The 17,212-nt window shown below is 32.2% G+C and overlaps 1 protein-coding gene across 4 annotated transcripts; it reads right to left on the reverse strand.

Annotated features, from left to right (window-relative positions):
• Nucleotides 1-10,588: 10,588 nt before the first annotated feature.
• On the reverse strand, nucleotides 10,589-17,179 carry LOC127715283 (ankyrin-3-like). 4 transcript variants are annotated; one of them, XM_052221321.1, is made up of 2 exons: nucleotides 17,070-17,179; nucleotides 10,589-14,957 (listed from the first exon to the last, which is right to left on the reverse strand). In XM_052221321.1, exon 2 carries the CDS (start codon nucleotides 14,941-14,943, stop codon nucleotides 13,663-13,665), a length of 1,281 nt encoding a protein of 426 aa, XP_052077281.1. In that variant the 5' UTR covers nucleotides 14,944-14,957; nucleotides 17,070-17,179; the 3' UTR covers nucleotides 10,589-13,662. The 4 variants fall into 4 exon arrangements, with proteins under 4 accessions (XP_052077281.1, XP_052077284.1, XP_052077282.1 ...); XM_052221324.1 differs by having other exon boundaries at nucleotides 16,981-17,082; XM_052221322.1 differs by having other exon boundaries at nucleotides 16,948-17,082.
• Nucleotides 17,180-17,212: the final 33 nt, after the last annotated feature.

A 17,212-nucleotide genomic window follows, 5' to 3' on the forward strand; every position in this document is an offset into this window, starting at 1 on the left:
CATGACCAAGCAATAATGAGCTTGCTAGACCAGGATAAAATGGTACATCAGTAAAATGTGGAGAAACCCATAATGAGAATCCCCATCTGATAACAACATATTATTCTCCTGTGAAGGATTCAAATGATAATTAGTATGCTGAGGCTATTATAAAAAGGTTCCGAGATTCTCATCCAAATTTCTTTGAAAAAATTGGGGATAGGGGGTTCAAATTTTATTTATATTTTTTTCCCATTATGGTGAAAACCATCAAAATGAACAAAAATATCCATTGGCTCCGAAAAATCAGGGCACGGATGAGAATCTAGCATTTTATTGGCATATATACTGTCATGGATAAAGGTTTCTTGTAAAGTTTGTGACAAAATTGTCGAAACTGAGATTGGCTAGGCTATTGCGCTGTTTGGTACAAGCTCCTTGTTGATTTTTATGCCCCTGCCGTAGCGGAGGGGGCATTAAGTTTTACCCTTGTCCGTCTGTACGAACATACATACATACGTCCCAAAATTGGTTTCCGTTCTCTAACTTTAGTTTGCCTCAACCAAATGTTATGAAACTTATACACAATGCTTATTAACACAAAATACAGATCAAGTTTGAATTTTGGTAGCGTCACTTTTACCGTTCTAGAGTTATGCCCCTTTACAAATGGAAAATTGCCGAATTTATTGTTTCCGTTCTCTAACTTTAGTTTGTCTCAACCAAATGTTATAAAACTTATACACAACCGTTCTAGAGTTATGCGTGTTTACAAGTAGAAAAATTGCTGAATTTTTAGTTTTTGTTCTCTACTTAAGTTTGCCTCAACCAAATGTTATGAAACTTATACACAATGCTTATTACCACAAAACACAGATCAAGTCTGAATTTTGGTGGTGTCACTTAAACCATTCTAGAGTAATGCCCTTTAGAAATGGAAAAATTGCTAAATTTTTATTTTCTTCTAAATATCTAGTAATTTATAAAATTGGAGTTATCTTCCTTTGTCCATGATTATAGTTGAATCAACTACAATCAATGCTTTATACTATGCAATGTTTAATTTTGACTTCCACTGATAAAACACAGATCAAGTTGAATAAGGGTAGTGTCACTTTAATAGTTATTGAGTTATGCCCCTTTGTAAATCGAAATTTTACAAAATTTTTAGTTTCCATTCTGTAACTTAAGTTTGCCCCAACCAATCATGAAACCTATACACAATATTCATTACCACAAAACTAAGATCAAGTACAAATTTTTTCTTTCCGTTTTCTTACTTTAGTTTGCCTCAACCAAATGTTATGAAACTTATACACAATGCTTATTACTACATAATACAGATTAAGTACGGAATTTGGTGGCAACACTTTTACCATTCTTGAGTTATGTCCCTTTATAAACATAAAAATTGCTGAATTTTTCGTTTCCGTTCTCTAACTTTAGTTTGTCTCAACCAAATGTTATAAAACTTATACACAACCGTTCTAGAGTTATGCGTGTTTACAAGTAGAAAAATTGCTGAATTTTTAGTTTTTGTTCTCTACTTAAGTTAGCCTCAACCAAATGTTATGAAACTTATACACAATGCTTATTACCACAAAACACAGATCAAGTCTGAATTTTGGTGGTGTCACTTAAACCATTCTAGAGTAATGCCCTTTAGAAATGGAAAAATTGCTAAATTTTTATTTTCTTCTAAATATCTAGTAATTTATAAAATTGGAGTTATCTTCCTTTGTCCATGATTATAGTTGAATCAACTACAATCAATGCTTTATACTATGCAATGTTTAATTTTGACTTCCACTGATAAAACACAGATCAAGTTGAATAAGGGTAGTGTCACTTTAATAGTTATTGAGTTATGCCCCTTTGTAAATCGAAATTTTACAAAATTTTTAGTTTCCATTCTGTAACTTAAGTTTGCCCCAACCAATCATGAAACCTATACACAATATTCATTACCACAAAACTAAGATCAAGTACAAATTTTTTCTTTCCGTTTTCTTACTTTAGTTTGCCTCAACCAAATGTTATGAAACTTATACACAATGCTTATTACTACATAATACAGATTAAGTACGGAATTTGGTGGCAACACTTTTACCATTCTTGAGTTATGTCCCTTTATAAACATAAAAATTGCTGAATTTTTCGTTTCCGTTCTCTAACTTTAGTTTGTCTCAACCAAATGTTATAAAACTTATACACAACCGTTCTAGAGTTATGCGTGTTTACAAGTAGAAAAATTGCTGAATTTTTAGTTTTTGTTCTCTACTTAAGTTAGCCTCAACCAAATGTTATGAAACTTATACACAATGCTTATTACCACAAAACACAGATCAAGTCTGAATTTTGGTGGTGTCACTTAAACCATTCTAGAGTAATGCCCTTTAGAAATGGAAAAATTGCTAAATTTTTATTTTCTTCTAAATATCTAGTAATTTATAAAATTGGAGTTATCTTCCTTTGTCCATGATTATAGTTGAATCAACTACAATCAATGCTTTATACTATGCAATGTTTAATTTTGACTTCCACTGATAAAACACAGATCAAGTTGAATAAGGGTAGTGTCACTTTAATAGTTATTGAGTTATGCCCCTTTGTAAATCGAAATTTTACAAAATTTTTAGTTTCCATTCTGTAACTTAAGTTTGCCCCAACCAATCATGAAACCTATACACAATATTCATTACCACAAAACTAAGATCAAGTACAAATTTTTTCTTTCCGTTTTCTTACTTTAGTTTGCCTCAACCAAATGTTATGAAACTTATACACAATGCTTATTACTACATAATACAGATTAAGTACGGAATTTGGTGGCAACACTTTTACCATTCTTGAGTTATGTCCCTTTATAAACATAAATATTGCTGAATTTTTCGTTTCCGTTCTCTAACTTTAGTTTGTCTCAACCAAATGTTATAAAACTTATACACAACCGTTCTAGAGTTATGCGTGTTTACAAGTAGAAAAATTGCTGAATTTTTAGTTTTTGTTCTCTACTTAAGTTAGCCTCAACCAAATGTTATGAGACTTACACACAATGCTTATTACCACAAAACTCAGATCAAGTTCAAATTTGGTTAGCGTCACTTTTACCGTTCTTCAGTTATGTCCCTTTATAACTATATGATATGCAAGCAAAGAAGACAAGAAATATTTTCCTACAGAGAAGCACTCCATGAAAATTAGGGTTGCCTGATAGTCTGTCAATTCTGTAATTGACCCTTCAGTAAGAGATCCATTTTGTTAGTTGTTTCCTTTGGGAAGGATATACATTTTCATTGACCATAAAGAGCAAATTTAACTGTGTGTAAAGTGTGTAATCTTTTAATTACCTTTAATCAGTTGTGAAGCAGCCCATTTTTTCCAGTCTATAAATACCATACGAAAACAACTTGTGTCAAAAGTGGGTTATAACAATAATTGGCAAATAGGCTGAGAGGTTATTATTGTCCCTCTGATTGCTTTGTCCTTCATCACTTGAAATGAAATTTCATTAAAGACCATCTTTACAACAATACAATTTAAGGTTAGATTTGAGTAAGGTTTGTATAATATACAGTGAAACCAAAGTAATGCATTTAAAATTCTAGCCAAACAAAGAGAGCAACAGGTATTAATTGTGTTATCCAGATCTATAGGTTGCACTTTGTAAATACAGCTGTTTCTCAAACCATGCCTCTTTTGGGGAGATATATAATATTCATAGATACTCTAAATTCAGAAATTATTGCAAGGTTGTTATACGACCCCAAAAAATTTGCATTCGTATAATGCTGTTATGTCGTCGTCGTCCGAAGACACATTTGGTTTCCGGACAATAACTTTAGTGAATGGATCTCTATGAAATTTTACCAGAAGGTTAACTACCACAAAAAGAAGGTTGGGATTGATTTTGGGGGTTATGGTACCAACAGTTTAGGAATTAGGGGCCAAAAACAAGCATTTTTGTAGTTTCCGGACAATAACTTGTAAGTGTATGGATCTCTCTGAAATTGTACCACAAGGTTCCATATCACAAAGGGAAGGCTTGGATTGAGTTTGGGGGTAATTGCCCCAAACATTTAGAAATAAGGGGCCAAAAACAAGCATTTTTATATGACCGCAAACAAATTTTGCGGTCGTATATTGGTATGACGTCGGTGTCGTCATCGTCCAAAGACACAATGGTTTTCGCACTCTAACTTTAGTTTAAGTGAATGGATCTCTATGAAATTTTACCATAAGGTTCAATACCACAAAAAGAAGGTTGGGATTGATTTTGGGGGTTATGGTACTAACAGTTAAGGAATAAGGGGCCAAAAATAAGCATTTTTGTAACTTCTAGACATAAATTGTGTGTTAGTGTATGGATCTCTCTGACATTGTACCACAAGGTTCCATATCACAAAGGGAATGCTTGGATTGATTTTGGGGGTAATTGCCTCAAAATTTTAGGAATTAGGGGCAAAAAAAAAGCATTTTTCTAGTTTCATGACAATAACTTGTGTGTAAGTCTATGGATCTTTCTGAAATTGTACTACAAGGTTCCATATCACAAAGGGAAAGCTGGAATTGAGTGTGGGGGTAATTACCCAGAACGTTTAGGGATAAGGGGCCAAAAAGGGGCTAAAAATGAGCATTTTTCTAGTTTCCAGACAATAACTTGTTCAAGTGTATGGATCTCTCTAAAATTGTACTGCAAGGTACCATACCACAAAGGGAAGGCTGGGATTGATTTTGGGGGTAATTGCCTAAAAATTTTAGGAATTAGGGGCCAAAAAGGGACAAGAAACAAGCATTTTTCTAGTTTCAGGACAATAACTTGTGTGTTAGTGTATGGATCTTTATGAAATTGTACTACAAGGTTCCATATCACAAAGGGAAAGCTGGGTTGGAGTTTGGGGGTAATTGCCCTAAATGTTTAGGAAATTGGGGCAAAAAAGGGGCCAAAAAGAAGCATTTTTCTAGTTTCCAGACAATAACTTGTGTTCAAGTGTATGGATCTCTCTGAAATTGTACTGCAAGGTACCATACTACAAAGGGAAGGCTGGGATTGAGTTTGGGAGTGATCACAATCCAAATTCAGTGCTGTATCAAGCTTGAATGTTGTGTCCATACTTGCCCCAACTGTTCAGGGTTGACCTCTGCGGTCGTATCAAGCTGCACCCAGCGGAGCATTTTATTATAGTTTCCAGACAATAACTTGTGTTAAAAGTTTATGTTGTGTTTAAGTGCATGGATCTCTCTGAAATTGTACTACAAGCTTCCATACCACAAAGGAATGGCTGGGATTGAGTTTGGGGGTAATTGCCCCAAACTTTTAGAAATTAGGGGGGAAAAGAGGGCCAAAAACAAGCATTTTTCTAGTTTCCAGACATAACTTGTGTTAAAAGTTTATGTTGTGTTTAAGTGTATGGATCTCTCTGAAATTGTACTACAAAGTTCCATACCACAAAGGGAAGGCTGGGATTGAGTTTAGGGGTAATTGCCCCAAACGTTTAGAAATTAGGGGCAAAAAAGGGTCCAAAAAACAAGCATTTTTCTAGTTTCCAGACAATAGCTTGTGTTAAAGTTTATGGAACTCTCTGAAATTGTACATTTTTCCTGAAAATAAAATAATCTTCGAAATTTCAAAAAAAATTTGGGGGGGTTTCAAATAGTTGAGGGGGGGGGGGGGGGAGGATTTTTTCAAAAATTTGTTGGGGGCGTTTATACTTTTTTTCTTCAAAAATTTTCAAAAAATTTTTTTTGGGGTGGGGACAAATTTTTTGGGGGATTTTTTTTCATAACTTTTTGTTTTTTTTTCCCCCAAATATGATATGGCAGGAGATACACACCAAACATGGTGTGTAAATTATTATATATAACAGATTAACTAAGTATTGTGCAAAAGCACAGTAATGCGCAATAGCACAGTATTGTACAATAGCAAGAAATCTTCAATTGAAAATAAATACAAATCTTTTAACCAGTTTCAATAGGATTAATTTAGTCTATAATTTTTGGGGGTTCTGACCTTGTATTACTATTTTGGATATTGGGCCCCATTTTTAAATTGGTCTACATTGAGGTCCAAAATTAAACTTTGTTTGATTTCATCAAAAACTGAATTATTGAGGCTCTATGATATGCTGAATTTTATTTTGCATTTAGATTTTTTATTTTGGACCCTGTTTTCAAATTAGTCCATATTAAGGTTTGAAGGGTCCAATATTAAACTTTGTTTGATTTCAACTAAAATTAAATTTTTGGTGTTTTTTTATATGCTGAATCTAACCATGTTGTTAGATTTTGGATATCAGACCATACCAGATAAATTAAATGTCCCATTTCAAATTTTTAAGATCTTTGACCACATTTATTTTGTGTCAGAAACCTATATTATGTCAAAAATTTGATCACAATCCAAATTCAGACAGTATCAAGCTTTGAATATTGTGTCCAAACTTGCCCCAACTGTTCAGGATTTGACCTCTGCGGTCGTATCAGGGTGCGCTTGGCGAATCATTTTATTATAAATGCAAATAATGCGTCTAGGTGAGTATCGCAATAATATAAACATGCATTCTGATAACTGAAACAGATCTGTATGCGTAATTTTTCAAAATCACAATAAATAAAAATCACAATAATGAATGCACAAAATAATTTCTGAATTTACAGTATTTTATTTTGTTTACCTACTAATTCCCAGATATGATCTCTGTTTCATCTCATAAAGATGCAACTTGGGAATCAGTATAAATACACATGGATAGCAGCCAAATTGAATTCTGAGGAAGACCCAAAGTGAAGGGAGAGGTAGTGCAGAATTTTAGTATAAGTTTAAACTCTTAGAAGTTTGAGGCATATAAATGTTGAAAATATGCTGCACAGCCCTATGTTTTAACTTTGAAAAAAAAAATGTGCATATAAACTTTTCATTCTAGGATATAATTTTACGAAACTTGTTAGTAGAAGTGGCAGTTTTAGCCGTAAAAGGAGTTCCTATGGGAAATTGCATTGTCTATATTTACAGAAGTGCAACCTACAAATAGATAACAGGATTAGTTCTTACAATTCAATCCTTGGCATATTCAGCAATGACAAACTAAGACATGAAATATTGAATGCTTGTACTTTGCTTTTAAGTACCTAAAATGACTACCTCTGAAGGACTATTTGTTCATATTTGTTCATAAAGCAGAGTTCATTGGAAACCTTTTTTTTTTCATTTGTGTTTCAAACATAGCAAAAGCTGATTTACTATTTGAACTAGGCAAAGAAGGAATTGGAAGCAATAGGTCATTAACAAAATAGTAAATATTAGATTATTCAGCTGATGTAGTTGATTAAATTATTCTGCAGTCTGTTGAGTACAGTTTCATTATTTTTTTTATTGCACTTTTACATTGTTAAAAAAGCATAACAAAAATACAGAACTCCAAGGCAAATTCAAAAAAACTGACAAAATCAAACACTAACTATCAATGGAACAAGTGAAAACAATTGCCATATTCCTGACTTGGTACAGGCATTTTCCAACGAAAATTATAGGTTAAATCTAGTTTTATAGCTAGCTAAATCTCCCACTTGCATGACAGTTGTTTATAGTTCTGTTATAATGACAAAATTCTGTGGGAAACCCAGATATAATAGGCTAATATGACAATAATTGGGATCCAGGAGTAGAGCCGATTTCCCCTGTATTTGTTACAATCACCGGGGCAAATTTCCCCTGTATTTGTAACACTCACTGAGGCCAATTTCCCCTATATTTGTAACACTCTCCGAGGCCAATTTCCCCTGTATTTGTTACACTCACCGAGGTCAATTCCCCTGTATTTGTTACACTCCGAGGCCAATTTCCCCTGTATTTGTTACACTCACAGGGGAAAATTTGCCCTGTATTTGTTACTAACCAGGGCAAATTTACCATGTATTAGAGCAAATCCTTCAACATTGTAGATGAGAATAGAATTCATGACAAAAATCTGTTTTGTTGATCTTGTATTTCTGATCATTTAGTCTGTTTAGTTTCTATCTTCTTTAGTTTTTGCTCAAAACACAAAAGAGGGTAAAAAAAATTTCCATATTTAACTGAGGGCAATCACTACTATAAAGCGGAAGGGCAATCACTACTATAAAGCGTGACAGTCTACTACGTATATTGGCAAAATTTGACTGGTTAGTAGACCATTTCCTCTATATTGTCTTAAATTGTAGATCTTGTCTTACTGATCATTTTTTGCTTTTTTAAGTTTCTATCTATTATAATTTTTAAGATATAAGGCAAAACCCCCCCCAAAATGGTAAAAATCATAATCAATGGGCAATAACTCTACTTAGGAGTTGGTTGACGATTTCGATCATGTATCTCTCTATCTATTATAGTTTTCAAAATACTAGGCAAAAATGAAAAAAATGGTAAAATTTGTCATTTAAGGGCAATAACTCCTATTAGAAGTCATCTGACAGTTTTGATGTATACGGACAATTGGAAGAGCTCAACATTCTGAACATTTCTGCTCGTGTCAGATTTTCTCAATTCATAACGGTTTTCAAAATAATAAGATAAAAATTGCATTTTACCCCTATTTTCTATTTTAACCGGATTTTCAAAGTAAAAATCGGTTATTGATTTGGGGATGTACGGCGGGCGGCTGCATTTACATGAAAATGCTTTCAAGAAATTTTTTTCAAATTTAGATATGTTGTTTCCTGTGACTAAATGAAGGTCAAGTTCAATTTTCATGATTTTAGCTCTTCTCGTTGTTCAGTTATAGCCCTTTCCCAAGAATTCAATTTTTGATGAATTAATCCATTTCTGTACAAAGGGAAATAACTCATTTTTTAAAAGATTTTTAAAAGACATTGTATTAATGATAAATGACATTTTGGATTTTTTTTTTTCTTTTCTTTGGTAAATTGTTTGAAGAATTTTGTGGTAGGTTTGTTTGTTATTCTGTATAAACTAATTTTCTGAATGCTATATATATAAAAAAAAATTTATGAAGTGAACTCCTTTAATTAGATAATAATCTATTTTTATTAAAGGATATATTTCATTACATTACATTGTGTAGATAAAGTTGATAGATAAGTTGCAGATCTATATTAGTTTGTGACAAATGAAAGAAAAAATATTTGGAACTATTAATTATATCTGATTATAATTTGAAAATAGATATACATTGTGTTACATCATATCTATTTTAGAGAACTATTTTTAGTGAAATCATATCATTCTAATGTTAAGAGTACTATGTTAAACCATATTTCTGTTCTAAGGGAAATAACTCAAACTTATTCCATGAACCAGTAAAGATGACATCAAAATTTCTTTATAACTATTTTTTTTAAGTCATGTGTGTTATGAAGGTAGATGTCACAGTTGTTATGTGGTATTTTATTTTTGTTGTGTTTGTTAATGTTTAATTTTTACATGATCCTGTTTGGGGTTTAGATTTGCAAATATCATTTTCATTATTAATTAGATAATAATCTATTATAAATATTCAATCACAATCCAAATTCAGAGCTGTTTTCAGCTTAAATGTTGTGTACATACTTGTTCAACTGTTCAGGGTTCGACCTATGCAGGAAAATCCGGTTTGCTGTCACTCGACAGCCTCTTGTAAGCCGTGTCGGCCATCTTGGTTGGCAGGCAGGGTATCGGACACGTTTTTTAAACTAGATACCCCAATGATCATTGTGGCCAAGTTTGGTTAAATTTGGTCCAGTAGTTTCAGAGGAGAAAATTTTTGTAAAAGTTAACAGACGACGATGACGGATATTAGAAAAGCTCACTTGGCCCTATGGGCCAGGTGAGCTAAAAATGGTGGGATCAAAATGACCGTATAATATGGTCAACAACACATGATGGCAAACAATCTTACCAAGTATGAGAGAATTCTGTGAGATGTTTGGATCAAAATATCGGTAAAATATAGTCAACAACACATGATGGCAAAAATAGTATCAAGTATGACAGCTTTCTGTCAAATGGTCTCACAAGGTGTATTGTCACAATACTCCTAAAAATAGTTGAAGTCCCATAACTCCTGTAAAAATGGTAGTATCAAAATGGCAGTACAATTTTGTCAACTACACAAGATGGCAAACAATTCTACTGAGAAGGAAAGTTTGCTGTAAAACGCCGCCAGAAGACTTGCATTTTAAAGCTGTCACTGTTACAATTCTAAGATTGTAATACACTTGAAGCATGCTATGTTAGGAACACCTCAGATTTTATTAACAAGATTGAATGTATCCAAGATCTCCTGCTTGTCACAAATCTGAACCCTCACTGTGGTTGTTACTTATCATCCATCACTATACATTCCCACCAGGAAGGTTAACTCTTCTTTGCATAATGTTTCAAACAAACCTGGCGTCTTACCAAATATCAAACAAAGGTCTTCTTGGACTCCTTAAGTTAGTCACCTCACTACAAGTGGGTGGTACCGCTATGGGGACAAACGTCTTATGCAAACATCACTTCATGTGGAAATTAGAGGAGAAACTACTCCCAGGGTAATCTCTAAAATATAGAAATATAGGGTCATCATCTGCATCTGTGATGATGAGCTACAACCAACATTAAGTTCAAATCATTAATTATAAAAGAAACAACAGTATAATTGCTTATATTTGATTCATACACAACATAATTATTTGTAATAATTACAATTTTTGGCTCTGTTATACAAATGTGGAATATATTCAGATATACATGTACATCTATCATATTATGCCTAATAAATAGTAAATTTATACATTTCACTTTTAAACACAGATTGTCTTATGAATCTAATATACATTTTTGGCATGTTACTTAACAAGTATAATTAGATTTTTTTTTTCATGATAATTTTTTATGATAAAAGTAATTGGCCCTATAGGTTAATTTTTCAACAAGTTTAGGAATATTTGAGGTCATCAAATGAGATTAAAAATCAAGGTTACTAAGGTGAGTTTAAGACAGTCCCATTGCATTATAACCTGCAAGGTGATATGAGATCTTTGGTAATAAAAAATAAAACAAAGGTTACAATGTCTGAGTAAAAATATATGCCCAGAAAAAAGTATGGAGATAAGCCAGGGGCAGATCCAGGTTTTGGGGAAGGGGGTACAATTCTTGCAAATGGTTAAAATATCAGCAAGCAAAGCTGATTTTGAACCATTTTATGCTAAAAGTTTTGTTTTCTGATCAAAAAGGGGGAGCATACTCTACCACTACAAGCAGTCTTTTCTTCACTCCAACAAAAATTTGAAAATTCATATTTAATTTATTGTTGTATGCCAAAATTGGAAAATTTGCTGACCTAAATTGTGGTTCTTGTAATTTTTCTTACTGTTTTTTTTTTAGCTGTAATTACAGATTTGAAATAAATGATATGTTTTTGGTGCTTATTTTAATGAAACTATAAAAAAAAATCACTAAATGTGGTTCCAAAATAGTCAACTCATATTTTGAGATATTCTAAGATCACTAAAATATTTGTCAAAGTTAACAATTTCTCTCACCAGATTCCATCAACATTTTTTTTTGTTAAGCTGGCAAAAACTCAGGAAAAATACAAGTACCTGTGGCCTAAGTACATATAATATAAAGTCACCAAAAACATTTAGTAGCTTATTATATTTTATAAACTTTTATCCCGGTGATCTTATTTTGTTTTACACTTTCACCATAGACAAAACTTATAACTAAAGGAATTTTGATCATTTATTAATGTTAATTAAATACTGTAACTGCCCTCCGACTGTATCACCTCCCTTAAAGCAAGTACATAAAATGAGTCAATAAATTTTTAAACAAAACAAACATTTATCATGTTTATATGATGGAAACTTATTTTTATGTGATACAGTGTAATGTACCTAACTTGTTCTAAATGTAATATCTTTAATCAAGTACAATTTAGAAAAGGTTGTCCTTGACAAGTATAATGATTGACAATCCCAAACATCACAAAATTCAGTAGTGATAAACTGAGGCTAACAGGTATCTAAGTGCATGAATCTTTTCCATGACATACATGATGATTGTAGGTCATTTTTTTCAGTTGTCTGAACTGGGTAAAAGTGGGTTTTTTTTCTTTGTATGTGCTTAAAGATGAGACTTGTTTAAAGGGAGATAAATGTCACCATGGCAACGATTAAAAATGCTAATGGGCAAAAAATCTTCTTGCATGTTGATAATACGTGTAACATGAGGGTACCAAAATTGCACCTATTTTGACAGTTTTTCACCTACATTTATTTAAGAAACAGACAAAAGTTTCAATTCTAAGCTTATTTTGTAGCTCTATCCTTTAATATTTACTATATACTTCCACAAATTTAATTGAAGAATCCATACTGATGCATAGAAAAATGGATTTGAACCGACCTCCAAACGACCCAAGATTCTGTAATGAGGAGTACCTTATTAGCACCCAACCTTAACTTTATAGTATTACATTATGGAATAGCCATTGTTCTAAAGGAAACAAATGACAAACATCTTTGAAAGGACAAGAAAAGTTTATTTCTTTCAATTGTTCCATTACTACAGATATTTACCTACACAATCAGACAGCAATAAAAGTCTTAATGACATCAGTTAAAATGCAAGAATTGCCACATGTCCGCTCCTAATAATTTCATCGCTTGTTACCCCCTATACATACAACTGCTATAGTTAAGTGTTTGCTGTTATACTGATACCTTCATAGGATTTTTTTTAAAGGAAAATGAGTACTACGGCAGTTTTCAGTAGCCATATCAGTTTAAAGATAGTTTGTGTATAGAGAGGAAATCAACAAGAATATCATTTTTTTTTCATTTAAATATAAAAAAATCTATCAGATTATATAGAAACCCTTATAAAGGGAAATAACTCAAAATATTATAATTAAGAATATGTTATTAAAATCTGTTATAATTATAAAAGAGAAATAAATCAATTTATTCCACTACATGTATAAAATTGAGAATGGAAATGGGGAATGTGTCAAAGAGACAACAACCCGACCATAGAGCAGACAATTAGGTACATTTTTTGTTAATATTTATAGGTAAATAAATATTTGATTGGTTAAAAACTACCATGTGACATTGATCATGAATAAAACATCATATTTCCCTCTGAACATCATCATGATCATAAACCCTCTGATACATGCATGATGTGTATGTTGTAGAAACCCTTATAAAGGGAAAACTCAAAATATTCTTGTATATAACATTTATCTAATTCTTTATGTACATGAATTCAATTTTAAGTTTTCGCCATTAGGTGACCAAGTAAATGTATTTTTAAGATAGTTTTGTTAATAGAACTGTTAATACTTGTACTTTGTTAAGAGAAACAAATGACTGATATTTATTAGGCAAAATATGAAAACTACAAACAGATTACAAATGTACACTTAAAGCTTTGCAACCATTCAGAATATAAACAATAAACTCTAGGCTTGGCCTCAACTGCAGCAAAATAATAAAAAAAAGTGTGTAGTCTTTGCAACTTTTGACTAAAGACATAAAAGACCCATAAAAACTAACATATGGCATTCTGTATAATAAACATAGCAATATAGTGACTGACATGACAGCTTTAACAAAATGGCACCTTAAAACAGTTATACTTAATACAAATGTTAAAACTTAATTACAAACAAGTTCCATATGGCATACTGTATATAATTGATTTCATCAATTTCATCTATTTTCAACAGATGAGTACTCTTGAAAGCTAAGAAAATCTGTCAGATGTTTTGGAAGAAACAACTTGTCCAAATGACTATCTATACTAGTAGGAATGCTGTTTCTAATGGCTAATCGGCAATGTTCTTTCAGAGAAAGCATGGGAAACAATAGAGAAGTAATCCATGGACAGATTTTATCATAGCTACTGCACATTTGAAGCTGGAATACCTTCTCCTCTAGTTGTGTCCCATTCACAATTGGTCTGAAACCAGCAGCAAGAAGTAGTTGCCAAGACAACAGTTCTTTGCTATTTGGTCCAATGACTTCAGGGTTTTCTAAGATTGACTTGGAAAAGCTCAAGGAAACAAGTTCAGTCATTTCTTCTGGAGTAACTTTAGCACCATATGAGAGCAGAATCCTAATTTTATCAACTGAATTGTGAACATACGCAAAGATTAATGGCTTTTGCTTTTTCCATCCTCCACCTTTATTGACATCTGCTCCAAGACTCAGTAAAAGTTTAACTACATCACATTTAACACTGACAGATGTACAAGCAGAGCCAAGAGGGGTACACATATTATCATCAAGCATATTTACGTCCATACCAAGTCCTATCAGTTCTCTGACTAGATTTGGATCTCCAAACTGGACTGCTGTTGGTAATAATGTTGCATCAGTCATATTTGCATTAGCCTGTAGAAGCATTTTTGTAATCTGAATTGGTGGAAACTCATTTGGATCAACTTTTGTAGCAGTGTTGCACAAAGCACGACCATGCCAGTAAGACCAAAACTTGGCATTTCTGCAGGCTACTTTCATGGCTGAATAACCATTCACAGTATTTACGTTTATGTCACATTTTGACTGAATAAGTAGTCGCACCATATTAATATCGTCCACTTCACATGCTGTAAAAAGTGGAGTGCATCCCATATTATCTTTGATATCAATATTTGCTCCATGTTCAACTAAATATTTTAAGATTTTGAAAAGTTCCCCCTTTTTTTCTTCCCTATGCTCATCTCCTTCACAGACATAATGTAATGCAGTTTTTCCATCTGAACCTGGTATCGATAAGTCAGCTCCATTTTCAAACAAAAATTTTGCTATTTCAAAATTGCCTCTTTGACATGCCAAGCTAAGTGGAGGCATGAAATCTTCATATTCAATGATTGCAGCTCGATTTACATCAACACCTTTGGATATAAAATCTTTGACGTCCTTTAAAGAGTCCTTCCATATGGCCTCTAACAGATCATGGATGTCAGATTTTAGTTCTTCCCTGCTCATGATGAGTCTGCTTCCTGAATACATAAAAAAAAAGATTAGTTATTAGTTATTATTTTCCAAGTTGCATTTTTAAATCATCTCTTCGTATTGACCAACCTATGAAAAGTTTGACCCTTTGCTTATGTCATGTATGTGAAGGTTGTCAGCATGAAAAAAGAGCAGGGTAATAAAAATATTCTTTTCATCCAGTCTATTGTTTTGCGAGAAGGTTGGAACAAATGAACACCTAGTATTCAGAAACACTATTTTAACAAAAGTTCGACTAGGATCTTAAAACTAATCCATTACAATGACAGTCTATATTAAGTAAATTGTTCTATTAATCCATTAAGCTAGTACTAATTTCAAAAGTTAATTACAAAATCAACTGCTTTCTTACACTTTAATATTGTAAATAGTGTCAAAGACGCTGATCTATTTATTAAGGATGTTCGCTCCTCTTGTTTTTGAATTTTTGTCAGATATTCGGAATCCTCTGGTTTTATCCATGTAGTGCCATTAAAAATTTTGCCCACTAAGCCCTACTTTTCTTTTCATAATTTTATAACATATAGTTTAAAAAGCCATATTAGAAAATCTTGTAAAATCCTTGTTATTTTTTCATAGTTTTTGATAGAAAAACAGTGCCAATGTTAATAGTATGAAAAATCTAGAGAGAATCATTTCCCGCCAAAATTTTCAACGGCTTATATCTCAAAAACAAGCACACGGACCCTTCATTTTTTTCTGCTTTATTAGTTCCGTTATTTATATACTATCAATTTATAACAGTCTTTTAAAAAGCTTGTTATTTTGAAACAGAGAAGGGAACATCCTTAAGTTATCATAAAGTTTACTTTAACATGTGTAGGACCACTCAACTTATTGGGTTATAAACATTATAAAAAGGGATATAAATATGATAGAAAAAGATATAAACATGAACAAAAGGGATATAATCATGATAATATGGAATAAAACATGATATATGGATTATAAACATCATGATATGGGATATATAATGCTACAGTGCAAAAAATCTTAAATTTAGATTTCAGCTAAAATTTAAATATAAATAAGAAGATGTGGTATGAGTGCCAATGAGACAACTATCCATCCAAGTCACAATGTGTAAAAAGTAAACAATTATAGGTCAAAGTACGGCCTTCAACACGGAGCCTTGGCTCATTTTCATTTATTTTCTTACATGTAGTGTTGTAATCTGAATAATCGGCTGGATTGATCCCACTGAAAACCTTCAATTTCCAAGGAAACAATCTCATAATAAATCAATATATACCATATATGGAAACATCGTTCACAGCAATAATATTTACTGTTTCAATGCATTAAATGGAAAATGGGGATTTTGAGGCAAAGCTAGCAAAGATTTTTACAGAAAATCCACAGGCACAGACTTTATTACAGACATTGTCATTTTTGTTTTTAAATTTTACACATACATTAATATTATACCAGAGACATATATACACATACTCACTTGTTTGTCCAGGTTATGTTTTCATGTATTGTTTACAAAAAGTCCTAAACAACATTTACAATAAAAAAAACCTCTAGTTGTCACTAAAGTCAAACGCACCCTAAATATGTCCATATACTAATATCTTTATTTAAAAACTGTATTAAGTGCCGAATTGCCTAATGTAAATTTACAAGGGTAAAGCTGTGGATTTTCTATAAAATTTCAAGATGATCAGCCATGTTAACATTAAAGCAACAAAACAATACATAAATCTTAATGATTATAATGCTCCAGCCAATTCTTAACATTTAATGTTATACTGCAAAGTTACAAACTAACAGTGACAATCATAATTAAGAATTTATGTTAAAAAACTTTTTGCAGTTGACATATTTTGTACATGTAAATATCAGAAGCATACTCACAGCCTCATCTATATAGCAGTTCACAGCAAGTGAAACAATAGTTTAGTGATAAGAGCATGTTCAATGCGTGACAAAGAAGATATCAGCTGTTTTCAACTTCTATATAAAAATGTTAACCTTTAAAAAGCAGCTGACTGCACAGTTTCTGACCTGTAAAACGTTTTGTTTGGTTTTAGTTATCCATCTTGCATTCCTAAATATTATGCACAACAAAATCTGCAAATATTTGGGTTACTTACTGAAAGCACTGGCATATTTTATGTATATCTAGGTCAATAAATGTGTGCATTCTCCCAGCACCTGACAACTCAAAGTTTGTTGGCTGTCAATTCATGGGTTACCAGCTCACTTCAACCAGTCTAACATAATTACTGGTTCGTTA

This window comes from Mytilus californianus, unplaced genomic scaffold (genome assembly GCF_021869535.1).
Source record: "Mytilus californianus isolate M0D057914Y unplaced genomic scaffold, xbMytCali1.0.p SCAF_9, whole genome shotgun sequence".
In the NCBI taxonomy this organism is placed as follows: Eukaryota; Metazoa; Mollusca; class Bivalvia; order Mytilida; family Mytilidae; genus Mytilus; species Mytilus californianus.

Bases quoted from the DNA above. Each gene is read 5' to 3' on its own strand.
- LOC127715283 (XM_052221321.1), bottom strand. From the start codon at position 14,943: ATGAGCAGGGAAGAACTAAAATCTGACATCCATGATCTGTTAGAGGCC.